The sequence below is a fragment of the Nerophis ophidion genome, linkage group LG28 (genome assembly GCF_033978795.1).
Source record: "Nerophis ophidion isolate RoL-2023_Sa linkage group LG28, RoL_Noph_v1.0, whole genome shotgun sequence".
In the NCBI taxonomy this organism is placed as follows: domain Eukaryota; kingdom Metazoa; phylum Chordata; class Actinopteri; order Syngnathiformes; family Syngnathidae; genus Nerophis; species Nerophis ophidion.
In genome coordinates this window covers 12,714,755-12,742,380 of record NC_084638.1, presented here as the reverse complement: position 1 = coordinate 12,742,380, position 27,626 = coordinate 12,714,755, and the positions used below count along the sequence as shown (strand labels likewise).

At 42.7% G+C, this 27,626-nt stretch overlaps 2 protein-coding genes across 3 annotated transcripts in view; one reads left to right on the top strand and one right to left on the bottom strand.

Moving 5' to 3' along the window:
• LOC133545570 (gastrula zinc finger protein XlCGF26.1-like) overlaps window positions 1-27,626 on the bottom strand; it is a 384,938-nt gene that overhangs the window by 344,211 nt on the left and 13,101 nt on the right. The window lies entirely within an intron of this gene.
• LOC133545598 (zinc finger protein 570-like) lies at window positions 147-11,270 on the top strand. Of its 2 annotated transcripts, none has more exons than XM_061891340.1 (2): window positions 147-665; window positions 9,919-11,270. In XM_061891340.1, exons 1-2 carry the CDS (start codon window positions 479-481, stop codon window positions 10,818-10,820), a joined length of 1,089 nt encoding a protein of 362 aa, XP_061747324.1. In that variant the 5' UTR covers window positions 147-478; the 3' UTR covers window positions 10,821-11,270. The 2 variants fall into 2 exon arrangements, with proteins under 2 accessions (XP_061747324.1, XP_061747322.1); XM_061891338.1 differs by having other exon boundaries at window positions 9,916-11,270.

Genomic DNA, 27,626 nt, shown 5'->3' with positions numbered 1-27,626 from the left:
CAGATTTGAGCTTTATAGAGCTATTACCATTGCATTTCAGAGTGCTCATTGTTTTGCAGAAAAAATTGCCGAAGCCAAATTTGTCAAGTGTCTTGACAAATTTGTCCACTTCGTCCACTCGTCTATGACGTTATTCCCAGCTTCCGGCGTAAACGGAAGGCAGCAGTGTGCAAACTGTCGTGAAAGCACATCAACGCAGAAAGCCGCGAGCAGGACGCTACTAAGTCAGCCTTATTATTTGTTCTCCAGTTTGAAATATTTACGTCGTATAAAATACATCTTTGATTCTTTAGTAAAGGATAAAGTCGTATCGGTGCGCCAGAAGCACTGTGCTGCTTCTCGTGCTATCTTTGTTTGTTAGTTAGCTTAGCTCGATAATTACCTTAGCTTGTTAGCTGCTAACAGAAGACACAGAAGTTATCAACTCATCGCTAAGTAGAGATCAAGTGTGAGAGTAAAGTGTTGTGATTGTGGGAAAATGTCTAAATTACAGATGTTGAGAGCGTTGGTGGATCAGCGACTAACTGCTGCCGTTGAAGAAATATTTGTAGTGTTAGAAAGAACGATAGCAGAATACGAGGTGAAACTTTCTAGAACAAAAGAGGATTGCAATCAACTACTGGACGCTGTTTTCAAGAAAGATCAAGTTGTGTTACACAGAACAGGTTTGTTTGCTTCTTACTCTCAAATATTTACTAACTTTATATTTGATTGTTAGTAAGAAAATGACATTTGGTATAATTGAAGTGAGTGGAGTAGCCTTGTCAAGTGAAAGTAAACAATCTGGCATGCAAATGAAAGAAGATTCATGGAACAGAGTAGTAACTAAAGAACAACATGGATAATCAACTGAAAACAGTCCTAGGTTTTGTTACAGAGGTAGTCCAGCAAAGCAAAACGACAGCAAGCGTTAAAGTGTCCGTTTGCGACTTGCTTAAAGTTTTTTTGTTTTTTTTTTAACCTAAAAATATAACTACATCATCACTGAAGTGCTTATGTTACTATTAGTGGTTTAACAAAATGTATACATATTTTTAAATGTCCATTTTCTTTCACAATGACTAACTGAGATAGGCTCCAGTGACCCCGAAAGGGACAAGTGATAGAAAAAGGATAATTATATTGAATAAAAATGGATAGGAATTAGTTTGGCGTTCATGGTTGTCACTTACTGCTGTCTCGTACACACACTGGGAGCGTGTGTGCGTACACAGAAACAGTCCGAGAGAAGCAACTAACACTTTGTAGTCATGTTGTTGTTATCATGATAGAATATACATTCAGTGATAACTAGGGATGTACGCTTTGCTTTTTCACTCGGGCACTGGTGCTACTAAATGAAAACATTGAGATAGTAGCACAGGAAAACAATTAGAAGTAATATGAAGTGTTCTAAATAACAATTATAATATTAGCACTCAAACAACATACACGGTAACACACATGTGCACTCATACAAATAAGACCACATTTAGCTTTTTATAGCCAAGTAATACTATAAAAGTAAAGTCCACTACCATGTATCAGTAACATAACATGACTGACAGCACATACATTTACATTACTGATCATAATGCCACTTATACACATGCCAGAATGAGCAGTGACGCTGATAGTTTTTCAATGTAGTCAGTCCCCAGGAACGTTGATTTGTTTAAAGTCTGTAAAAAAAAACAGATAATGTAAAACAATGTCTAAAAGGCAAACATTTATCCATGAAAGCAGAATATCATCTACTATACATGGCTTTTACCACAAAATGACTTCACTACACACATACATCACATGTACACGCACATTAGATTTGTGTGTTGATCTAACGCAGGGGTCGGCAACCTTCAGCATACAAAGAGCCATTTTAGCCCATTTCCCTCCAAATAAAACCCACCTGGAGCCACAAACTCTGTTAGATTCCTAAAATGATGATTACACCACTTATAGTTTTGTTACATGTGTGCTATAGGATTTATGAAATCAAACACATATTTGATTTATTTCTGGGTTTAACAAAGCAAATCATCAAATTATTTTGAACTTTAGAAACTAAATACACTCTTCCTTCCCTTATTAATGAATTCAAATTAAAAAATCTACTCATTCCAATGTTCTGAAGGCATATAACTGTGGCATATTCATTTGACAAACAATTAAAAACAACTACCTAGTCATCAATAAAAACAGCAAATTAATAAAAATGTAAGTAGAGGTGAGGTGGCGACTTGTCTAGGGTGTACTCCGCCTTCCGTCCGATTGTAGCTGAGATAGGCACCGGCGCCGCCCGCTACCCCAAAGGGAATAAGCTGTACAAAATTGATGGATAAGTAAATAAAATGTTTCTCTTTGTTGATCCGTCCATTGCTAGGGGTTGACTGCTAAAAACAATACAATTGCATGGCAGCAAGAGATGTCGCATAAGGGCTGTGACATACATTTACATCGACAATATATTCAAATGTGTTTTATTTTCCTATGACAAGATCCCATAACTCTCCAAAAAACAACTGTTAAATTCAATGAACTAACTAAATAAAATGAAATATAATAGATCAAGTAACCATTATTTGTTGACATTCGGTTTCAAAGCCAAAGGGAGCCACGGCAGAGGCATGAAAGAACCGCATGCGGCTCCAGAGCTGCGGGTTACAGACCCCTGATCTAACGGTAGCTATCATAATAAGATAATAGTTATAAGATATTGTAAGTAATATAGACGCTAAAATGTTCTGTTAAATCACACATGGTAACATCTGTCCTTTGGTGTCCTGTGTGTGTGTGTGTGTGTGTGTGTGTGTGTGTGTGTGTGTGTGTGTGTGTGTGTGTGTGTGTGTGTGTGTGCGTGTGTGTGTGTGTGTGTGTGTGTGCCCGCTGTAAGAAGTCTTTCTAACGAGTTAAATGACTAAATGCCAGAAGCAGCATGTATGTGCAGACGTCGTTTGAGCAACAGAGAAAGACATTCAAAGTATTTTTCATCCCCGCCAACGGACTATATTTCCTTTCCGCACGTCCCCTTAAAGTTAAAACCCCATCGACATGAATGAGGACAACGTGGAGCAGTGAAAACGTGGCTTTATTTACCATCACATTAATATCTTTTGTTGTTGAAATGAAATCCACGGTGACTGGCTAATTGTTTGAGTAGAAGCTACGCAAGAGGGTTAATGCCGTGTGCACATGGCTACAAATGTAGCTTACCACCATCATGTGTGAATGTGGAGTGAATGAATGAAGGGCTCTCACTTCTCTGTGAGCGTTTTGAGTGTCTAGTACAGAGCTGGGGGAATATTTTGACTCTGGGGCCATTTTGAGAGAAAAATGTGTATATAAATAATATATACACATTTAACTGTAAATACCTGCTGTACAGTATGTGTGTTTGGATCCCTTTTTTCAGGAGCATTAATACCGATATAATTCTAAAAAAAGTTATGACAGACCACATCATAATAACTTAAATGCAATTTAAACATTTTTTGCTGAATGGGACACTGAAAATGTACATTAAAATAAAGAAAGTGGGATTAACAATATTAGCTATGAACAATAAAACACCGAATTTTAACATATATACATCCCTCCTCTTTTACTTCTCAAACGATAAACATCTTTTACAATCAAGGAAAAACACAACAAAAATGTAACAAACAGCAAAATGTGAATGCGAAGTGTAATAAACAACTACAATATGATATACTATCAATTTTATGCAGAAATGTGTTGTCCAAATTTTCTTCCTTATCTCTTCCTGACACATGAGTTTTGGACTGGCTGCTCTGAAAACCAATCTCTTTGTTCCTGGTCGGAGCTGCTGTGACGTAGATTACCGTAATTCTCATACAACACTCGAAAGAGCAGATTTCAACCATGTAATTACTTTCTATAGTTCAAGACTTACGGTCATTTAAAAACAGCACCGCACATCATAATGGCGGCTGCAGTTTTGATGTTAAAGGTCTAAAAAAATTATGAAAAACGTCCAGCGGGCCGGATTGAAAATCTTAATGGCCACGTGTGGCCCACGGGTCGTATTTTACCCAGGTCTGGTTTAGTATTTAGGAAATTGCTATAAAAATCTAATCCATTATTATTATTATTAATGATACTGCAATCTGTATTTGTTGTTCCAGCTGACCGATTTAATTATGACATGCTACCATATTCAGTTCAGCTGCTGTCGCTACACATTCTCGTCAGTGCTAAATGATGACGAATAAGGAAGCAAAACCAAACAAAAGTTCGTTACATAACAATATTTTCTTCTCAAAGTCACTCACAAGGTGTCATTTTGAAGTGAACGCACTTTTCTCACGACGAGTCATGGCCGTGTTTTATCAACCATCCTCCTAGCGATCCATTAATGCACAGGCCAATTACTACACACACACATACGTTGGTAGCAGAACACTAAATATGGCTCCTGGTCCATCACTCAAATACGTCCATGTGCAACATGAACACAAAAAAATCCTATTGTACTTGCGAACTCACATAACATGCTAATTGATTGTATTAATTTATGTAATATACTTGATATTACGTACATGTAAAAGTTATGTGCTGCCATACATAAATATTATTTCCAGCTGAGTGTAATTATAATGAATAGAACCCCATATATACAATATATATATATATATATGTATATATATGTATACACACACACACACAGTGGGGCAAAAAAACATTTAGTCAGCCACAGATTGTGCAAGTTCTCCCACATAAAATGATGACAGAGGTCTGTAATTTTCATCATAGGTACACTTCAACTGTGAGAGACAGAATGTGAAAAAAATCCAAGAATTCACATTGTAGGAATTTTAAATAATTCATTTGTAAATTATGGTGGATAATAAGTATTTGGTCAACCATTCAAAGCTCTCACTGATGGAAGGAGGTTTTGACTTAAAATCTCACGATACATGGCCCCATTCATTCTTTCCTTAACACGGATCAATCGTCCTGTCCTCTTAGCAGAAAAACAACCCCAAAGTATGATGTTTCCACCCCCATGCTTCACAGTAGGTTTGGTGTTCTTGGGATGCAACTCAGTATTCTTCTTCCTCCAAACACGACAAGTTGAGTTTATACCAAAATGGATACATGGATGATACAGCAGAGGATTGGGTGAATGTCATGTGGTCAGATGAAACCAAAATAGAACTTTTTGGTATAAACTCAACTCTTCGTGTTTGGAGGAAGAACAATACTGAGTTGCATCCCAAGAACACCATACCTACTGTGAAGCATGGGGGTGGAAACATCATGCTTTGGGGCTGTTTTTCTGCTAAGGGGACAAACTTGCATTCGCTGGACGGAACTAATACCAGCACTTTTTCCCCAACCTGGAACTCTCGGAGTGTGGCACCTCTGTTATATGTTCTTGCTTGTTCTCTCTGGGCTTTTCCCATATGTTCTCCTACCATTGGCCAGATTTTGGAGACTTTTCCTAAATTTCCGTCCCACTTTCGCTGGTTCAATCCTGGGTGCCTTTTGGTCTTTCCCGGGACCCCGGGGCTCGTGCAGCTTGCTGCGGGACTTGTGGAACTCCATTCTGGGTATGATTTTTAACCAATTTTTAGACTTTTTCAGACTTTACCTCAATTTATCCCCCACTTTCGCTGGTTCACTCCTGGGTGCCTCTTGGTCATTCCCGGGACCCCGGGGCTCGTGCAGCTTGCTGCAGGACTTGTGGAACTCCATTCTGGATATGATTTTTAACCTTTTTTCTGACTTTTTCCGACTTTTCCTCAATTTTTCTCCCACTTTCGCTGGTTCACTCCTGGGTGCCTTTTGGTCATTCCCGGAAGCCCCGGGGCTTGTGCAGCTCGCTGCAGGACTTGTGGAACTCCATTCTGGGTATAATTTTTAAACCGTTTTGCACTTTTTCCGACTTTACCTCAATTTGTCTCCCACCTTCGCTGGTTCACTGCTCGGTGCCTTTTGGTCATTCCCGGGGGGCCCGGGGCTCGTGCAGCTCACTGCGGGACTTGTGGAACTCCATTCTGCATCCTCGGTAGGGCTCACATATGGGCAAGGAAAAACTCACCCCAGTGGGACGTCGGTGGCAGTGACTATGCGCAATCTTGGAGAAGACAGCATATGTGGGCAACCCCTTCCCCCCGTAGGGGACCGAATGCAATGGATGTCGAGCGGATCTAACATGATATTGTGAAAGTCTAATCCATAGTGGATCTAACATAACCATGAGAGTCCAGTCCAAAGCCATGGAGGCATCGCGGTTGCGTTCCGGACACGCTCAAGACATGTTGTCCGGGTGTCCACACACATAACATTTCCGCTGTGGGGGCCGACTGGGTCTCTCAGGAGCAGCGCCCTGAGGTCGGGGTGGGGATGGAGCTGGCAGTGGCGCTCTCCGGCGGTCGAGGCCTAGCCTCTCTTGCCCGGCGGCTCTGGCCGTTTCCATACGGGTGGCTCTCAGCATTTCCATGCTCACTAGGTGATTCTCTAATAAGGCCACCAACTGCTCCACAGTTGAAGGGCTTACTTGTGCGGCATACTTCCGGGCATCAGGCGGCAAAGCTCGGATACAGCAGTCTATAACCAGTCGGTCTACGGAGGGGGGGAAGGGGTGGTTTCCTTTGCTCGTTAGGCAACGGTGTGTTAGGCGGAGCAGTGCGGCTACCTGCGATCGCGGTGGGTGGGTGGGCTGGAAGGTCCAGTTGTGATATCGTTGAGTCCTGGCAGGCAGACTGCACCCTTGGCTGTCGAGAATGGCTTTCTTTAGTTTCTTGAATTCTTGAGCATCCGCCAATGCCAGGTCACTACACACTCTCGCTTGGCTTCTCCAGCGAGGAAAGGTGCTAGAATGGATCCCCATTCAGCTACTGGCCACTTCTGCCGGGTCACAGTGCGCTCGAATAAATCTAAATAGGCTTCCATATCATCCTCACTCGATAGTTTAGTTAGGAACGCAGCGGGTGCCAGTGTACTAGCCACATCTTTAGCAATCTTTTTAACTAGCTCTTGCACCACACTTTGATGTTCCTCTTGGCTTTTTAACAAAGCACTTAGTGCTTCTGCGTGTGACATTGTGGGAGGTTGGCGTGAATAGGAATGCCTGCATTCTCCACCATATGTGGCACCTGATTCTCCCCAAGACACAGGATTGGGTTTGCGGAAAGCCGAAAAGGGAATTTATTGTACAAGTCTTTGTAGGAAGGGCTGGGTGTGGATGTATCAAAATGAAAGTGTCCATTAACAAATGTAAATATCTCCCATCTGCGATGAGGTGGCGACTTGTCCAGGGTGTACCCTGCCTTCCGCCCGATTGTAGTTGAGATAGGCGCCAGCGCCCCCCGCGACCCCGAAAGGGAATGAGCGGTAGAAAATGGATGGATGGATGGAATATCTCCCATTCGGGGCTCTCAATCCTTCACACAGCACACTTCTATATAAGTCGTAGGTGTTTGCCTATCAAACAAGAGAAAACATAATATCAGAAAACATTTCCCTATGTCATTAATGGGGAAATAGTGGATGTCTCACTTACCGCCTGATGCACCTGCCTTGACACAGAGGAGAGCCAGACCTGAATGAGGCAGAGTTAAGAACTGTTTGTAGCTGAGCCCCACCTGGTCGCACAGCTGGTGGCACTTCATGTTGATTGAGAAGGTACAGGGAAATGTACCGCCCTTCGATGATGTGGCCAAGGTTGGGACGTTGTCTTCTGTGTTCCATACTGCATCCATGTCCTGGCTCCTGCCCTGTGAGGTGCCTACCTGTCAGGCGGTGCTTCAGTGAGACTCCACAATATATATGTAAATGTGTATATGTATGTATGTGTATGTATATATATATATATATATATATATATATATCCATCCATCCATTTTCTACCGCTTATTCCCTTTTGGGGTCGCGGGGGGCGCTGGCGCCTACCTCAGCTACAATCGGGCGGAAGGTGGGGTACACCCTGGACAAGTCGCCACCTCATCGCAGGGCCAACACAGATAGACAGACAACATTCACACTCACATTCACACACTAGGGCCAATTTAGTGTTGCCAATCAACCTATCCCCAGGTGCATGTATATATATATATATATATATATATATATATATATATATATATATATATATATATATATATATATGTATGTGTGTGTGTGTGTATGTGGAGTTCCACAAGGCTCGGTATTGGGACCTAAGTTATTTATACTTTATTTAAATGATATTTGTTCAGTATCTAATACATGGAAATGTATTATGTTTGCAGATGATACACATGTATATTGTTCAGGAGAAGACTTGAAGGAAGTGTAGAGGTTAATAGAGGTTTAGTTGATTGAGTTAAAAAAAAAATGTTTTGATATTTAGAAGTTATCATTAAATGATGAGAAAACTAAATCTATGGTGTTTAGTAGTGCAAGGACACATTGTGAAGCAAAATTTAAACTAAATCAAGTGGAAATTGATAGAGTATATGAAACTAAATTATTGGGAAGAATAATTGATAATAAATTATGTTGAATATATATATTCTTCGGATTAAAGATCAAATTTTTTTTTCATAGTTTGGCCAGGGATGCGACTTATACTCTGGAGCGATTCATGTGTGAAATTATTAACACATTACTGTAAAATATCAAAAAATATTATTTATCTCATTCACGTAAGACACTAGACGTACCGATAGAAGAGGAAGTGGCACATTGTCTACTTTGGAGTTGGCAGAGTTGTTTAGAAGCGGCACAGAGGAAGTAGATTTCATCGGATTTAGCGATTAGGAGTCACAGATTGTTTGGTAAACGTATAGCATGTTCTATATGTTCTAGTTATTTGAATGACTCTTACCATAATATGTTACGTTAACATACCAGGCACCTTCTCAGTTGGTTATTTATGCGTTATATAACATACACTTATTCAGCCTGTTTTTCAATATTCTTTATTTATTTTAAATTGCCTGTTAGAGCCATATACTCTTTCTGTCCGTCAAATTCATGACATCACTAAAGGGGTGCCTGTCTACGAGGCCTATCAAATGTCTATTCTTGGTGTTGGATTTTATCAAATAAACTTTCCCAAAAAATGCGACTTATACTTTCGTGCGACTTTACGTTTTGTTCTTCCTTCTTTATTTTGCATTTTCGGCCGGTGCGACTTATACTCCAGAGCGATTTATAATCCGAAAAATACGGTAAATGGAAAAATATCCAAAAGCATTGCTACTCTTTATGAAGTAAAACATGCTGAATTAGACATGTCTGTGTATGTTATATTATTCTTTTATTTTTCCATATTTAACATATTGTGTTGAAGTTTGGGGAAATGTTTATAAAACAAATATAGACCCAATAATTCAACTTAAAAAAGGGTCCTTAGATCAATACACAAAGTGTGCTACTATGGACATACCAATCCATTATTTATGAGTTCTAATGTGTCAACATTTTCAGATATCGTGTTCTTAAATATCTTGGAAATTATATTTTGAGTAAAGCAGCAGTCTTCCAGGTTGTATTCTTAGGCTTTTTAAATTAAGAAGAGAAAACTATCATTTATGGGCGATATTGATTTTTGAAATAGGTAAAGTAAAAAGGTATACAAAATACAAATGTAGGAGTTGAATGGTGGAACAAGCTCAGTGATGAGGTGAAGACATGTAGTTCTCTCACTGGGTCCATTTATACACTCTCAGTCACATTAATATTGTTTTTTTACTTGTGGGCCAATAAAGAAATGCAAGCTACTTTTGCAGTGTAGCTTTTAGTGTAGCTTGCTACAATTCTCTGAGGATAGCTTAGCTACATTTAATTGAGAGTAACTTGTTGCTTAGCTTACTACATTTTCCGGGTAGCTTGCCCATCACTGTCTACTTGGCCTAGCTCACATGTGAATAGTTTGAATACTGCAAAATTCAATACAGTAACACCTCTTTTGTGTTTTATGTTCAGCAGACGTCCAGCAGGTGTCAGCAGAGAGTCATGAAGAGATTCCCTCCAAGCAGCAGGAGTGGAGTTCAAGTGTGGGACAGAAGGAGCTACAGGCCCCCTTTCACATTAAAAAGGATCAGCTTCATGATGAAGATGAAGCTCATTCCTTACAGCTGCATCACAGTCAAAGTGAGGAGAACAGAGGGGCGGAGCTTGTAAGTCCGCACATCACAGAAGCTGATGGGGAGCATTGTGAAGATATAAAGTCAGAACCAGACAGCATCTTTGCTCCACTGTCAGACATGGACCACATGATGTCAGACTCTTCTGATCACAGTGACCACATCCAAAAACTTTTGGAGAGTAAAAATGACTCTAAAGGTGATACGAGACATCACACTAACAACAAACACTTTGACTGCTCTGAATGTGGGAAATCATTTAGACGGAAGAGTAATTTTACAGTACACATGAGAATACATAATGGAGAGAAACTTTTTACTTGCTCCGTTTGTAAGAAGAGTTTCTCCACAAAACTTATCATGACTAGACACATGAGAACACATACTGGAGAGAAACCTTTTACTTGCTCTGTTTGTAAGAAGAGTTTCTCCATAAAGGAAAGCATGACTAGACACATGAAAACACACACTGGAGAGAAACCTTTTACTTGCTCTATTTGTAAGAAGAGGTTTTCCAGAAAGCTAGAAATGTCCACGCACATGAGAAGACATACTGGAGAGAAACCTTTTACTTGCTCTGTTTGTAAGAAAAGTTTCTTCAGAAAGCAACACATGACCAGACACATGAGAACACACGCTGGAGAGAAACCGTTTCGTTGCACTGTGTGTGTTAAAAGGTTCAGGTTTAGGAATCAGGTCAGTGAGCACAAGTGTGTAACAGTCATGGAAGCTGCAGGGAATTAAAAACACTTAAACAGTGATTGTGCTAAATGTACTTTAAAATCACATCATGTTTAATATGAATGTATATTTGATGTTGCATGTAGTGCTTATCATCTTCTACTGTTATATGTTGTCCGATGCTTACTTTTTAAGTCTGTGCATATGTAGTTATTATTGTATTCTATCTTCTCATTTGTTTTTATTCCACACATTTTTTCCATTTAATTTTATTGATGTTATTATCCAATTGAAAGAATGAATGAATAAAATTGTTAACAAAACGTGGACTCTGATCGATGAGCAGCATAATTACGTCATGGATGTTAACTACTGCAAAACATCAACAAAGAAGAAAAAGGCTGAAGTTAGCAACACATCACTGAACTTTACAGCCATCGTGAGTGGAGTTGGTTGTTTTTATTGCTGCATTTGTACTTATTTCACCTCACATCTTCACTTTTAATCCTCAAGTCTTCTTCAAATATATTGTGTGTGGCTTCTAAGGTTCATGTTTATGATGTGTGTGTAGTTGGTGGAAAGGGTTGTTGTTCCTTTGTGGATCCATTTGTTCACTTGCACAGATACATCATCATCATCATCATTATCAGACATTACTGGTCCATTACTGGACGAAACCTTAGCATTAATGTTCTAATATAAGTGTGACCTCATGCAGTGGCAGAGCGTGATCCCCCACGATTCCTGAAATCTTGGCTTTGCACACGGTACCCCAGCAGCACCAAGAGTGTTTCTCGAACCTGGAGAACAAGCTCGAGGTCTCCTTCGCCAGCCTGCTTGCAAGATTGGACACAATTAGTCTAAGCCAGGGGTCCCCAAACTACGGCCCGCGGGGTGGATACGGCCCCCGAGGGTCCAAAATCCGGCCCGCGGGAAGTCCCAAGTAAAAAAGAAAAAAATTGTTTTTGTTTCTTTTAATTATTATTTTTTTAATCTGTCCTTTCTAGTCCATTTTGTACCGTCTCATAGCCACTCAGGCAAATTTCTCCGTCTAAAAATGCATTTTACCATCGATAACGTGACATGTGCGCTCTTTAAGTCAATTAGTGCACAAGGAATATATATGTGCGTGTGCGTGTGTGTGTGTGTGTGTGTGTGTGTGTGTGTGTGTGTGTGTGTGTGTGTGTGTGTGTGTATACGTTTGTAATAACAGACTCAGACTTGAACTTTTAAACAGCCGCATTAAGTCAATAACATCAGCAGCTTTTACCACCTGAAACAAATTGCCAACATCAGAGGAATAATGTCTGAATCAGACTTAGACCAGTAGTACAAACTGCTGGAGAAAAAGACTTAGTCTTCCCAAGTCTGATTCAGACATTATTCCTCTGATGTTTGTACTACTCTAATGGTCTTTTCTTTTTGTAAATATATTTTATTAGATTTTATAGTTAAAATGACAAACAGTCATACTTTGCTCACGCAAACCCTTCATACAGGCACACATCCACTCATACACACTTGAGGAGAGAGGTGCACTCGAACTTTAACAACTCAAGGTTTACAGTATAGACATTATTAGAAAAGATACCCAAATATTATATATATATATATATATATATATATATATATATATATATATATATATATATATCCATCCATCCCGCTGCGGCTCACGATCAGCAGGCTATCTAGACCATACAAAATGGATGAATATTCCTCGGCATCAAGGATCCTCAAGAAGTGATCACAAGATCACCCCCCGAGGGCCTGTCCACCGTACAAACTACAAAAAATATGGCAGTTTTGTTTTTCTTTAAAATGTCAATAAGTTATGATTCAATATAAAGGTTTCCAGGTTAGTTTCCATTTTATTCATATTTGTAGAGTTTATAAATCTTATTTTTTCAACAGTCATTACATTCACAAGTTCATTTAGCCAGTTCCTGAAGTTGGGTGCAGATGGGGTTTTCCAGTCTCTGAAAATGAGTCTTTTGGCCAAGACTGTCCCAAGCAGCAACGCAGTTGTAATATATTTTGGAAGTTTTTGTGTTTCTGAAGACCATCCAAACAAGATTATATCCCTGTCAGGGACAAGTTTTCTTTGATATACCCCTGAGTAAAAAAAGAAAATGCTGGACCAAAATGATTGAATAATTGGACATCCCCAAAACGAGTGAGACAATGATCCTTCAGCAGATTTACATTTATCACAAAGTGGAGATGTATCAGGATAAAATGTGTGTAATAAAACTTTAGAATAGTAAAAACGATGAATCACTTTAAACTGCATGAGCCTATGTCTGTTGTTAATTGAGCACTTGTGAATTTGAGAGAGTGTCCGTTCCCATTGCTGATTGGGTATTGTTGTTCTTAGTTCCTGTTCCCATGCTCTTTTAACACTGTCTGCTGATGTCATGGGCATAATGAAGCAGCTGGCAAATTTAGCGACAAGCTTTTTACTTGTGGGTGATAAATTTAATAATTCTAAAAGAGGATGTTTCTCATTTACCAGCTGAGACTTTGAAATGTTTTCTTTAATAAATATTTTTACCTGCAAATAGCAAAACCAACTGAATTGGTACAAATTAAATTTGATCCGCAATTGGTCAAATGACACAAGACTGTCCTCGACATAAATGTTTTTTATGCATTTAATTCTATTTGAGTACCAGTCAAAAAATGTTTTATCGGTTATCGGTGGAATAAGTGCATGATTTTGACATATTGGTGAATACATAGTTACATTGGAAATATTAAATTATTTTTTAATTTGAGAAATAATTTTGATTGAGTTTTTTACAACTTCACTATGGCTTATTGATTTAATTGAAGAGACTGGTTTAGTAAAAGGTAGAGATAGCAATGATGATGTGTAAGGTTTAACTAATGACTGCAGTTCCAATTTCAGCCATGAGGGAGCAGAATTAAGTGATTCATTCTTTGGGAACGCCATCTTCCAATAAAATAGGTCAATGCGTTCAGATTTGATGCCCAATAGTAATTTTTGAACATTGGAAGACCCAGTCCCCCTTCCTTTGTAGATCTAAATAAGTGCTTTTTGGATATTCTGCCTTTTTTATATCCCCACACAAAATCTAGAACTAAAGATTCAAGTTTTTGGAAAAAATCTTTTGGAATTAGAATTGGTACATTTTGAAAAGATAGATATATTTTGGCAGAGTGATCATTTTTTATAGCATTCACTCTGCCTAACATAGAGAGAGGTAGGGTCTTCCAATACTCAATACACACTTTCAGTTTCTCAAAGGCTTCAGTAAAGTTCAACTTTAGTAATGATTCATAAGTTTTAGATATTTTTAAGCCAAGATAGGATATATAATTTTCTGTGACTTTAACTGGATTTTGACTGATCTTAACATTATATTCTAGGAACATAAGCTCACTTTTGGACCAGTTTATTTTATAACCACATATTCTAAAAGAAGTGGTAATGCAATTTGTGGCTCAGTAAGTGTAACAAGTACATCATCTGCATAAAGTGAGATGAGACTCTCTGATGAGCCCACTGAACATTCTTTAATATTAGAGTTCATTCTTAAACCAATAGCCAGTGGTTTGAGGGCCAAATTGAAGAGTAAGGGCACAGGCAGTCACCCTGTCTCACGCCACAATGTAATTCAAAACTATCCGATATTACATTATTAGTTATGACATATGATTTTGGTGCAAAATAAATTATTTTAACCCATTTTATAAAGTTTTCTCCCAACCCAGATAATTTGAGAACATGATAAAGATTAGCCCACTCAATTTAATCAAAAGCTTTATGAGCATCCAGAGTCAAGACTACAGCCTTTTTGTTTCCTGTGCAGTCTGAGTACAACACGTTCAGTAATCTCCGTGGATTGCCAAAAGAATGTCTGTCCGGGATGAAACCGACCTGATCCTCCGGATGAATAATTTCTGTTATGTGGTTGCTTAACCTTGTTGCGAGTACCTTAGTTAGAATCTTATGGTCTAAATTGAGCAGGGAGATAGGTCTATAATTGGCTGGATCAAGTGTTTTTTTATCCCTTTTTTGTTATTATACATATATGGGCTTCATACAAAGAGCTTGGAAGTTTATTGTTCACGAAAGAACCATTTAACATTCCAAGTATTATAGGGGACATTATTTCACTAAAAGCTTGATAAAACTCCGCACCAAATCCATCTGGACCAGGTTTTTTATTCACGGAGAAAGATTTCAGTGCTTTTTGCTGTTTTTCAGTTGAAATAGTGTTGTCTAAAGAATTCTGATGATTTGGACTTAGTTGAGGTAGGTTTAATGAGATAAAAAAAATAATTAAAATCATTATCCGATATAGCTGAACTAGATTTATATAATTCTGAATAAAAGTATTTGAAGACATTGTTGATATCCTGTAAATCTGTAAATGTTTCACCTGTTTTTGAGCATATTTTGTGAATAGCATCTTTGGCTTGATCTCCTTTGAGCTGTCTAAACAGAAGTTTGTGTGGTTTATCGGATATTTAAAAATGTTTTTGTTTATTTTTCAGCAAGAGTTTGGATACTACCCCGTAAAAAAGAGAGTTGTATTCATTTTTCAGTTTCAGCATCTTATTGTAGTCGGACTGCAAAAGAGAATTTATATGAATTTCTTCCATTTCTTTAATTTATTTTTCTAATTCTTTCTGCCTTTTTCTTGCTTCTCTTTGATTTGAGCTTTCAAATGAAATGATATATCCTCTCACAGTAGCTTTAAGGGGTTCCCACAATGTGGAGTCTGAGAACCTCTCCATTATCATTCACCTCAAAAAAATCTTGGATAATTTTGTTTGTATACTCTTTAAAATCTTCATATAATAACAATTGTGGATTAAATCTACATTTTTGTTTGATTTTAAGGAGATCAGTTTGGATCTGCAAACTCACAGAACTGTGATCTGAGATGATTCTACTATGGTACTCGGGATTACTGACATTGGAGAGGGCAGAGGCTTCGACTAAAAAGTAGTCAATTCTCTGGAAGAATTGTGTACAGTAGAGTAAAATTAATATTCCCTTTTATTAGGGTGTTTTATTCTCCATGTCTATGATATTTCTTGATTTCATAATATTATTAATAGTTTTAGTGGAATTAGCAATTACATGAGATTTAGTTGACAATCTATCTAAAGTGAGATCCAAAAGGCAGTTAAAATCACCACCAATGTAGATATGAGAGGAGCTATCATCAAGAAATAGACTAAACACTCGATGATAAAAGTTTGAGTCATCGGTGTTTGGTCCGTAGATATTCAAAAAAGTTACTGGGTAGGATGTACAAACCCCGTTTCCATAAATAAATGGGTTGTACTTGTACAGCGCTTTTCTACCTTCAAGGTACTCAAAGCGCTTTGACACTACTTCCACATTTACACACACATTCTCACACTGATGGAAGAAGCTGCCATGCAAGGCGCTAACCAGCACCCATCAGGAGCAAGGGTGAAGTATCTTGCTCAGGACACAACGGACATGATGAGGTTGGTACTAGGTGGGGATTGAACCAGGGACCCTCGGGTTGCGCACGGCCACCCTTCCTCTGCGCCACGCCGTACCACTCCATATGAGTTGAGAAATTGTGTTAGATGTAAATATAAACGGAATACAATGATTTGCAAATCATTTTCAACCCATATTCAGTTGAATATGCTATAAAGACAACATATTTGATGTTCAAACTCATAAACATTTTTTTTTTTGCAAATAATCATTAACTTTAGAATTTGATGCCAGCAACACGTGACAAAGAAGTTGGGAAAAGTGGCAATAAATACTGATAAAGTTGAGGAATGCTCATCAAACACTTATTTGGAACATCCCACAGGTGTGCAGGCTGATTGGTAACAGGTGGGTGCCATTATTGGGTATAAAAGCAGCTTCGATGAAATGCTAAGTAATTCACAAACAAGGATGGGGCGAGGGTCACCAATTTGTAAGCAAATTGTTGAACAGTTTTAGAACAACATTTCTCAACGAGCTTGTGGAGGGGCGTGGTCTACGCGTCCCCTGTGGGCGGGGCATGTGCAGGAGCCGGCTGTGAAGCGATGACAGGTGAGGAGATTTCTCAGCTGGAATGAGTCATCTAATCACCTGTCTCTTTATAAGGAGCGCTGGAGACCATGAGAGGGGGCAGAGAGAGAGACGCGACCAGGGGGCTGGGAACGCTTGCACTGCTGAAAAGCAGGAACGAACAAGGGAAAAGATTTTATGTTGAAAGACCTGAAAAGATTTTGTGTTGTAAGATTAAAGTTCTGTATATTTGGAAGCATTCTGTCTGTGCTTTCTGGTGGTACGCCGCACCTCAACGGCAGCGAGTGTCACATTGGCGCCCAACTAAAGTGAACCAAGGAGAATGACGACTCCAACCCCCCTGGAAGCGCTTGGGAGAGTCCTGGCGGATGTGTCGGCGGCCAGCCAGCAACGAATGCAGGTACTGCAGACGCTAATGGACAGAGAGGGGGGAGCATCTAGCGCCGGAGCGGGCGCGGGCGCATGACAGAGACAGAAGACCCGCAAGCATTTATTGATGTCTTTGAGGCTACCGCGACAGCGTGCGGGTGGACGCAGGAAGAGTGGGGGTGAGACTGTTGCCGCTCCTGGCGGGGGAGGCGCAGCGGGCGGCGCTCAGCCTACCAGCGGCAGACCGAGTTCAATTTCCGCAGCTGAGAAGGGCAATCCTGGACCGGGTCGGCAGCACCGCGGAGGACCACCGGCGCCGATTCCGCTCACTAAGGCTGGGGCCAGAAGACCGGCCATTCGCCCTCGGGCAGCAGCTGCGCGATGCGGCCGCAAGATGGCTCAGACCGGCAGACATGGACAACCACATGTTCGAGCTCATCGTGCTGGAGCAAATCCTTGAAGCCATCCCAGCACGCACCTCGGCGTGGATAAGGTACCACCGGCCGGACACAATGACAGAAGCAGTGACGCTGGCCGAGGACCACCTGTTGGTACACCGCAACAGAGGAAGCGACAGCAGAGAAGCCCACACCGGCCCAGCGCAGACGATCCACACCATCTGGGATAGCAGCACCATCGGAGCCCTGCGTCCGACCGGCAGGAGCAACAGTTACCCACGAGCAGGTTCCCGTGTCAGACATTTGCACCAAAAACAAAAAAAAAACAACACACACACCAACAGCATCATCACAAGGGGGGGCGAGGGGATATAATTGTGCCTCTGCTCCTCTCTTCCAGGGTAGAGGCGCGGCTGGTGGTGGGCTTCTCCCGCAGACGGCACCACGAGCACCAGGGCAGGTGTGCTGGGGGTGCGGACAGCCTGGTCACATGCGGCGGGAGTGCTCCGCAATGGAGGTGGGCCAGGTGATACAGGTGGCCGGACCTCCAGCACCCACCCCGTACACACCGGGGAGTACACACCGGGCTATGGTGGATTCGGGCTGTAAACAATGCATGATCCACCAGAACCTGGTTCGACCCGGGGCGTTGAGGCACGCGACGCAGGGGAGGATAATGTGTATACATGGGGATGTGCACACGTATCCCGTGGTGCCTGTCGAAATCTGGTATGGGGCCAAAAACATACGGTAAAAGTCGCCGTAAGCTCGCGACTGACGCACCCATTGATTTTAGGGACAAATTGGCCGGGGTTTAGCCAGCTAGTGGAACAATGTATGGGGATGCGTTCACGAGCTGTAGGGCAGGGGAGTATCCGCGCAGTACTCAGTGGCGACGCGAGTTCATGCGGCGCTGTCAAGCGGGAACCGGCGGGGGCTTTGCGGGAGTACCCCCCCGGCTCCCCAGTGGAGACCCACGGAGGACTTTCCCCTCGAACAGTCCCGGGATGAAACTCTGCGCGCGGCCTGGGACCAGGTGGATTACATCGACGGTCAGCTGGTGCGCCCGGGGAAACCAGGGGTATTTCCCCACTTTTCCATTATTAGGGATAGGCTAATAATGACCCATGACACTCAAACAGGTGAAGAATACACCCAATTGTTGGTGCCAAAACCCCGCCGGGAAATGGTTTTCCAGGCGGGGCATTGCAATCTCCTCGCAGGCCACATGGGGTACGAAAAAACCCTTAATCGGGTCATGGTCCGGTTCTATTGGCCAGGCATCCGGGCGGACATACGCTGATGGTGGACTGCCTGTCCGGACTGTCAGCTGGTGAACAGGGCGGCCATCCCAAAAGCCCCGTTGCGGCCATTACCGCTCATAGAGGTCCCATTCGATAGAATCGGAATGGACCTCATCGGACCATTTCACCCGAGCACACGGGGATATCGATTTGTGTTAGTCCTAGTGGATTGCGCAGCCCGATATCCCGAAGCAGTGCCGCTGTGCTCCATCTCTGCAAAGAGTGTAGCACAAGCACTCTTTTCGGTCATCTCCTGGGTAGGGATTCCGAAAGAAATCCTTACCGACCAGGGCACGACCTTTATGTTGCGCACGATAAAGGAATTATACGGGTTACTGGGAATTCAATCTATCCGTACCAGCGTTTACCATCCACAAACGGATGGCCTGGTGGAAAGATTGAATAAGACACTGAAAACAATGATCCGTAAATTCATACACGAGGACAAACCTAATTGGGATAAATGGCTGGATCCCTTGATGTTCGCAATGTGGGAGGCACCCCAGACCTCCCTCGGTTCTACGCCCTTTGAGTTACTTTACGGCAGGAGGCCGCACGGCGTGCTGGACCTTATTAAAGAAAGCTGGGAGGAAGGCTCCAGCCGCAGTAAAAATGAAATTAAATACGTGTTGGACATGCGAGCAAAACTTCACAAGGTGTCGCATTTACCACGGGGAAATTTGCTCCGGACTCAGTAATGCTCAGTAATGCGGACGTTGTATCGATCCGTTGTGGTGAAGAAGGAGCTGAGCCGGAAGGCAAAGCTCTCAATTTACCGGTCGATCTACGTTCCCATCCTCACCTATGGTCATGAGCTTTGGGTCATGACCGAAAGGATAAGATCACGGGTACAAGCGGCCGAAATGAGTTTCCTCCGCCGGGTGGCGGGGCTCTCCCTTAGAGATAGGGTGAGAAGCTCTGCCATCCGGGAGGAGCTCAACGTAAAGCCGCTGCTCCTCCACATCGAGAGGAGCCAGATGAGGTGGTTCGGGCATCTGGTCAGGATGCCACCCGAACGCCTCCCTAGGGATGTGTTTAGGGCACGTCCAGCTGGTAGGAGGCCACGGGGAAGACCCAGGACACGTTGGAAAGACTATGTCTCCCGGCTGGCCTGGGAACGCCTCGGGATCCCCCGGGAAGAGCTAGACGAAGTGGCTGGAGATAGGGAAGTCTGGGCTTCCCTGCTTAGGCTGCTGCCCCCGCGACCCGACCTCGGATAAGCGGAAGATGATGGATGGATGGATGGATGGAAATTTGCTCCGCGCCCAGCAACGGCAACAGCTCACGTACAATCCGGGGACCCAGCTGAGGAAATTTTCACCGGGAGAAAAAGTACTTGTACTACTTCCAACTTCCTGCACTAAATTACTGGCTAAGTGGCAAGGGCCCTTTGTGGTCACACGGCAGACTAGCGAGGTAGATTACGAGGTCCGGCGCTCGGACCGGGGCGGAGACATGCAAATTTACCACGTGAACCTGCTGAAGGCATGGAGGGAGGCCAAGCCTGTCTCCATGGTGACGGTAGTGAAGGAGGAGGAGGAGCTGGGGCCGGAAATCCCGCGCTCCGCCTCTCCCCCTCCTCTTCCTTGTGATGACCAGCTCACATTGGCACAAAGAGCGGAGGTTGCTGAATTACAGCGGCGCTATTCAGATGTGTTCTCCGCGCGGCCCGGGCGCACGAACCTCATCTGCCATCACATTGAGACCAGCCCGGGGATTACGGGGCGGTCTCGCACCTATAGGCTTCCCGAGCACAAGCGTAAAATGGTGCGGGACGAATTAAAAATGTTGAGTAAATGTGATCTCATTGTTATTAATGCTGTTTTTGTGTATCAAGAGAGAAGGCTTGCTGTTGTTGTTTTGCGCCTCCAACAGGTTATATAAGGTAGTGCATGCTCGCCTGTGTTATCATCACGTGATCTCTTCCGGTTCACTTCGCGCGAGAGAATATGAGAGACTCACAGAAAGAAGCGCGATGAAGTTGTGTTCTATTTTCCACAGTTACGGATGTTTTGTTTCCCGGTGCTGTGAGGCATTGTACTGAACCATCCTTAAAATAAACCATCATCTTTCTTTTATATTCAACTTGAGTATTCATTGAAGATGAGTGAAGAAAGAAGAAACCCAACAGGTTATGGGCCCAGACATGCAACGGGAGGAAGATGGCAGCGCCTGGTCTTCGATGGAGACGAGGACAACTACGAACTTTGGGAAGTAAAATTTCTTGGTCGCATGAGACTTGAAGGTTTAAAGGACACAATACTTTCCTCTGGTGAAGTGGACCCAGAGAAGAATGCAGAATGTTTTGCAGAGCTAATCCAGTTCCTCGACGACAAAAGTCTGTCGTTGGTGATGAGAGACGCTGCTGACGATGGTCGCAAAGCACTACAAATTTTACGGCGCCATTATGCCAGTGATGGTAAGCCAAGAATTATTTCTCTGTACAACGAATTGTGTTCCCTGAAGAAAAACTCCGAAGAAACTATTACAGACTACATCATTAGAGCCGAAAAGATAGTGACTTCTTTAAGAAATACAAAGCAAGTAATAAGCGATGAGTTGAGCATTACTATGGTTCTGCGGGGCCTACCGGAACCATACAAACCATTCGTCATTCACATGACACAGAGCAACGATGAAGTGACTTTTGTGGAGTTTAAGAGCAAACTACGAAGCTACGAAGAGACAGAGAAATTTGTACACAAACCAAATTCAGACAACGTAATGAAAGTGGACATAGCGTCAGCAACCTGTTATGGATGTGGGAATCGTGGACATTTTGCGAGAAATTGTCCCCACAAAACAACACCAAAGTGGTGCAACTACCACAGAAGCACAACACATACAGACGAGACGTGCAGAAGAAAAACCAAGCCTGACTCTGCTAAACAAACTATGGAGAAAGAAGAAGATTCAAAGGAAAGTGGCACCTCCTTTGTGTTCCAAGCCAGTCATTTGGTGCTTCCAGACGGCATCAAACAAAATGGACTGATGGTGGACTGTGGGGCGACGTCACACATAATCACTGAGAAGAGCAAATTTACACGATTTGATGAGACTTTTAACCCAAACAAACACTACATGGAGTTGGCTGATGGAACAAGGAAGAACAACGTGGCGCTGAAGAGAGGCGATGCAGTGGTTCTTCTACGCAACACGGAAGGGAAAAGTGTCCCTGTCACACTGAAGAACGCCTTGTTCATCCCTATCTACCCACAAGACTTCATGTCGGTGAAAGCAGCCACGACTGATGGAGCTCAAGTGATCTTCGAAGAAGGACAAAACCGGCTCATCACGAAAGAAGGAAACACCTTCAAGTTAGAAGTACACGAGAGACTGTACTACCTCAAAACGGTAAACCATCAAAAACCATACGATGACTCTGTGCATGACATGATGTCAAAAGACAAAGTGAATCTATGTTGTGATGTGAAAACATGGCACGAGATCTTGGGGCACTGCAATGTGAATGATGTGTTGAAGCTTCAAAATGTTGTGACAGGCATGACAGTTACAGGAGATACAAAGAATGTGACATTTGTACACAAGAAAAATTCACTAACACTAGGAACAAATTACCTGATGTCAAAGCTAGTGCACCCCTAGAGCTGGTGCACACTGACTTGGCCGGCCCCATTGACCCAATTGGATTAGATGGGCATAAATATTCAGTCTCATTTACTGATGATTATTCAGGGGCAGTATTTGTTTACTTCTTGAAGAATAAGAGTGAAACTACCCTTGCGACAGAGAAGTTCATTGCAGACGTTTCCCCATATGGCAACGTAAAATGTATACGCTCAGATAATGGAACTGAGTTCACTGGAAACGATTTTCAAACACTTTTGAGAGAGAAAAGTATCAGACATGAAACTTCGTCACCTTATTCTCCTCATCAAAACGGTACAGCTGAAAGACAGTGGCGAACACTGTTTGAAATGGCAAGGTGTATGCTATTAGAAAAAGAGTTACCAAAAACATTATGGCCTTATGCTGTTCAAAGTGCCGCTCACATTCGGAACAGATGTTACAATGACAGAACAAAGAACACACCCTATTTCATGCTAACTGGGAAGAAGCCCAACATTTCAAAAATGTGGGTGTTTGGAACGGAGTGTTACGCATACACTCACAGTCACAAGAAACTTGAACCAAGGTGTGAGAAAGGAGTATTTGTGGGCTATAGTAAAAATAGTCCAGCATACTTGGTCTATGATCCACAGTCAAGAAAGGTGTCAAAACACAGACTGGTAAAATTCACCAAAAAGAACACTGCAGAAAAAGAAACACAAACAAATGCGTATGACTTGGAAATCCCAGATTGCGAAAGAAATGAAACCAAATTACCTGACACTGTGTCAGAAAAATCAGTGAGCATCGAAAATCAAACTGTAGCTCAAAACGATGTTGATAACCAAACACAAACTCTGGAAGTAGAGGAAGATGTGTTGTTAAATGATGCCACAACTAACACAGAGACTAGAACAGAACAAAGAGGTTGTTACCCAAAGAGAGAGAAAATTGTTCCTCCAAAATACTTAGAGGAATATGTAACAAACATTGATGATACCAATGAAAGCCATGACGTTATTGATCACTGTTGCAGGGCAGTGTGTGGAGTACCACAGACGTATAAAGACACCCTGATGTCATCAGAGGCAGCCAGCTGGGAAAAAGCCATGAAAGACGAATTGGCATCGCTCAAAGAAAATGACACATTTGAACTAACAACATTACCAAAAGGGAAAAATGCAATAGGCGGAAAGTGGGTTTATGCCCTCAAAGAAAACACAGAGAAAGGACAGCTTTTCAAAGCTAGATATGTTGCCAAAGGATACAGTCAAACTGAAGGTATAGATTATCAAGAAACATTTTCACCAACTGCAGACATTACTTCTGTGCGTGCATTGATGCAAATAGCTGTTCAAAATGACCTCACCGTCCACCAGATGGATGTGAAAACGGCATATTTACATGCCCCCATTGATGAAGAGATATACCTAGATCAACCAGAAGGTTTTCAGAAAACATCGGACACAGGTGAAATATTAGTATTTAGGTTGAAGAAATCAATCTATGGCCTAAAACAATCAGGAAGAAATTGGTACAAACTACTAAATGACCATTTAGAACAAAACAATTTCAAAAGAAACCTATCTGATCATTGTGTCTACAGAAAACAAACAGAAAATGAAACAGTCATTGTTATCATCTGGGTGGATGACCTGATCATTGCTGCAAGTAGCAAAGAAGCACTTGAGCAATTTAAAGACGCAATGAAAGCCAAATTTAACATGAAAGATCTGGGCAAGATATCTTATTTCCTGGGTATTCATTTTGAACAGAAACAGAATGAAATCAAAATGGATCAAAAGATGTACATACAAAAGATGCTTGAAAGGTTTGGCATGTCAGAATGCAAACCTAAAAGCACTCCTTCTGAACAGAAAGTAGAACTGAGCACTACAAATCAAAATGAGTGTGACACTACCGAGGTGGTAAACCCCAAAGAATACCGTGAAATCATTGGTAGTTTGATGTATGCCATGACCTGCACCAGACCAGATATCAGCTGGATTGTTGGTAGGTTATCACAAACATTGGCAAAGCCAACAGCACAGGATCTAGTTGCTGCCAAACATGTGCTAAGGTATCTCAAGGGTACACATGACTTTGAACTAAGTTTCAAGAAAAGTGAGGAAGGCCTCAAACTTATTGCATTTAGCGATTCAGACTGGGCATCATCAGTGAAAGACCGACGCAGCACTAGTGGATATTGTTTCGGTCTAACAAAACAAGGTCCAGCTATATCCTGGAAATCAAAGAAACAACCAACAGTTGCATTGTCAACTTGTGAAGCTGAATATATTGGCTTATCCACCACTACACGAGAAAGTATTTATATCACCCAACTGTTGAGTGGCATGGACAAATGTTTGTACAATAGTACAACAATTCATGGAGACAATCAAGGGGCTCTTTTATTGAGCAAAAATCCAGTTAATAGACAGAGGTCCAAACATATTGATGTCAAATACCATTTCATTCGCGAGGCACTCACTGAAGGGAAAATTTCATTGGTCTACTGTCCTACAGAAGACATGGTTGCAGACATCTTAACAACCTACTACAAGAGCCAAGATTGACAAATTCAAATTATTCTTTTTTGGAAACTAATGTGTTTCACTGTTTCATGGTCATGAGATCAAGGGGGGGTGTTGAGTAAATGTGATCTCATTGTTATTAATGCTGTTTTTGTGTATCAAGAGAGAAGGCTTGCTGTTGTTGTTTTGCGCCTCCAACAGGTTATATAAGGTAGTGCATGCTCGCCTGTGTTATCATCACGTGATCTCTTCCGGTTCACTTCGCGCGAGAGAATATGAGAGACTCACAGAAAGAAGCGCGATGAAGTTGTGTTCTATTTTCCACAGTTACCGATGTTTTGTTTCCCGGTGCTGTGAGGCATTGTACTGAACCATCCTTAAAATAAACCATCATCTTTCTTTTATATTCAACTTGAGTATTCATTGAAGATGAGTGAAGAAAGAAGAAACCCAACAAAAAACCATGCTGGAGTTGGGAGTAATAGCAGAGTCCCACAGTGCATGGTGTAGTCCCATCGTGCTAGTAGGGAAGAAAGATGGGTCTATACGCTTCTGTGTGGATTACCGCAAGGTGAATGAGGTGTCATGGTTCGACGCGTACCCAATGACTTGGGTCGACGAGCTCCTGGATCGGCTAGGCACTGCGCGTTTTTTTCCCACACTGGATTTAACCAAGGGCTACTGGCAGATTCCCTTATCGTCAGAGTCCCGGGAAAAGACGGCCTTCTCCACTCAAGAAGGCTTATACCAATTTGTGACACTCCCGTTTGGCTTGTTCGGTGCGCCCGCGACGTTCCAGCGCCTCATTGACCGGGTGCTGCGACCCTACCCGGCCTACGCAGCCACATACCTGGATGACGTCATCATCCAGGGTAACAGCTGGGAAGAACATCTGCAGCGGGTGGGGCGGTGCTCGAGTCCTTGAGGCGGGCGGGGCTCACCGCCAACCCCGGGAAATGTTCAATTGGTCGGAGGGTGTTACAGTATCTGGGGTACCACTTGGGGGAGGGGGGGGACAAGTGCGACCGCAGGTTGGAAAAAACGGCGGCGATCGCAGCATGCCCGCCCCCCTAGACGAAATAGGAGGTGAGGCGGTTTTTGGGCATGGCCGGGTACTACCGCCGCTTCATTCCCCGATTCGCGGACTTGACCTGCCCACTGACCGACCTCACCCGAAAGGGTGCGCCAGAACTGGTCCAGTGGATGGAGCAGTGCCAGCAGGTGTTCGAACAGGTAAAATCTGCACTCTGCGAGGAGCCGGTACTGTGCATGCCTAACTTCTCCATCCCTTTCTGTCTGCAGGCGGATGCGTCGGAGCGGGGGCTGGGGGCGGTGTTGTCGCAGCAGGTGGGGGGCGTCGACCGCCCCATCCTATACATCAGCCGGAAGCTCTCGGACCGGGAGGCGAGATACAGTATGGTGGAGAGAGAGTGCCTCGCGGTCCGATGGGCGGTCGGGGCCCTCCGGTATTACCTGTTGGGGCGCCCCTTCAGCCTCTGCTCGGACCACAAGCCGCTCCAGTGGCTCCACCGCATGAAGGATGCCAACGCGCGGATCACCCGGCGGTACCTCGCGTTGCAACCCTATAACTTCCGGGTGGTCCACCAGCCAGGTACGCAGATGGCCGTGGCCGACTTCCTCTCTCGCCCCTCTACGGGGGTGGGGGGAGTGGTCGTGGCCGGACGGGTGCCCGGCCTTAAATTGGCGGTGGAGGCATGTGGAGGGGCGTGGTCGACGCGTCCCCTGCGGGCGGGGCAGGGGACGCCCCGCCCGCAGAATCTACCGGTATTCTACCAGTATTCTTGGGAATACTGGTAGATTTGATTGAAGTGTGTTTGCGTTCTTGGCACAGAGCCAGTTCAAAACATTGTTCTCAAATGTTTAGCAGGGTTAAGGTCTAGTCTCTGGAACAGACATTGCAGAAACCTGCCTGAAACCCTTGGACAGCAGTTTTGTATGTGTGTTTTAATATTGTTGTCTTGTCAGAAAACCTGCTTGCGTAAAAAGATCAGCCTTTTCACTGTTGATTGGAGGTGAGGCAAAGTCTCATCTGACCAGTAAACTTTTGTCACAAAAACTGGTTGAACGTGTGGGTGTCTTATAAGTAAATCCTTCTTACAGTCGGCAACTCCGGGACAGGGGCTTCTTTCTTGGTCTGCACACTCTCAGTCTATGACCGTGTAAAGCTGCTTTGAGTTCAAGCACTTCGCGGGCTTGAGGTTTGACAGTTTCCAGCCTGTCACTAAACATCCATCCATCCATTTTCTACTGCTTATCTCTTATAACTGGGAAATTCAACGCATGAGCCGGCTTTTCTCATGACGTTAACACCTCTAACTTAATGAAAACTATAAATAAGACTTTTGAGTAATAAGTACAATATGTACATTATTAACACTTTTTTGGGTGCAACAAAAACACTATGAATTCACACTACCACCATCTAGCATATTGGACTTGCAACTGTAATAAACTTACTTGTATATGATACTATGACAATAAAACAAGATGTAACAAAAGGACAACATTTATCATAACAAACACATTTTTTGAATGTCGCATTAAAAATGGAGATTTAATTATCACAAACAATCAACATTATTAAAACACACAAAAGTACTAACAAGTGGGATCGTTAAGGATTGGTATCG

Bases quoted from the DNA above. Each gene is read 5' to 3' on its own strand.
- LOC133545598 (XM_061891338.1), top strand. From the start codon at position 479: ATGTCTAAATTACAGATGTTGAGAGCGTTGGTGGATCAGCGACTAACT. The intron at 666-9,915 runs GTTTGTTTGCTT...TTTTATGTTCAG, and splicing joins AGTTGTGTTACACAGAACAG to CAGACGTCCAGCAGGTGTCA.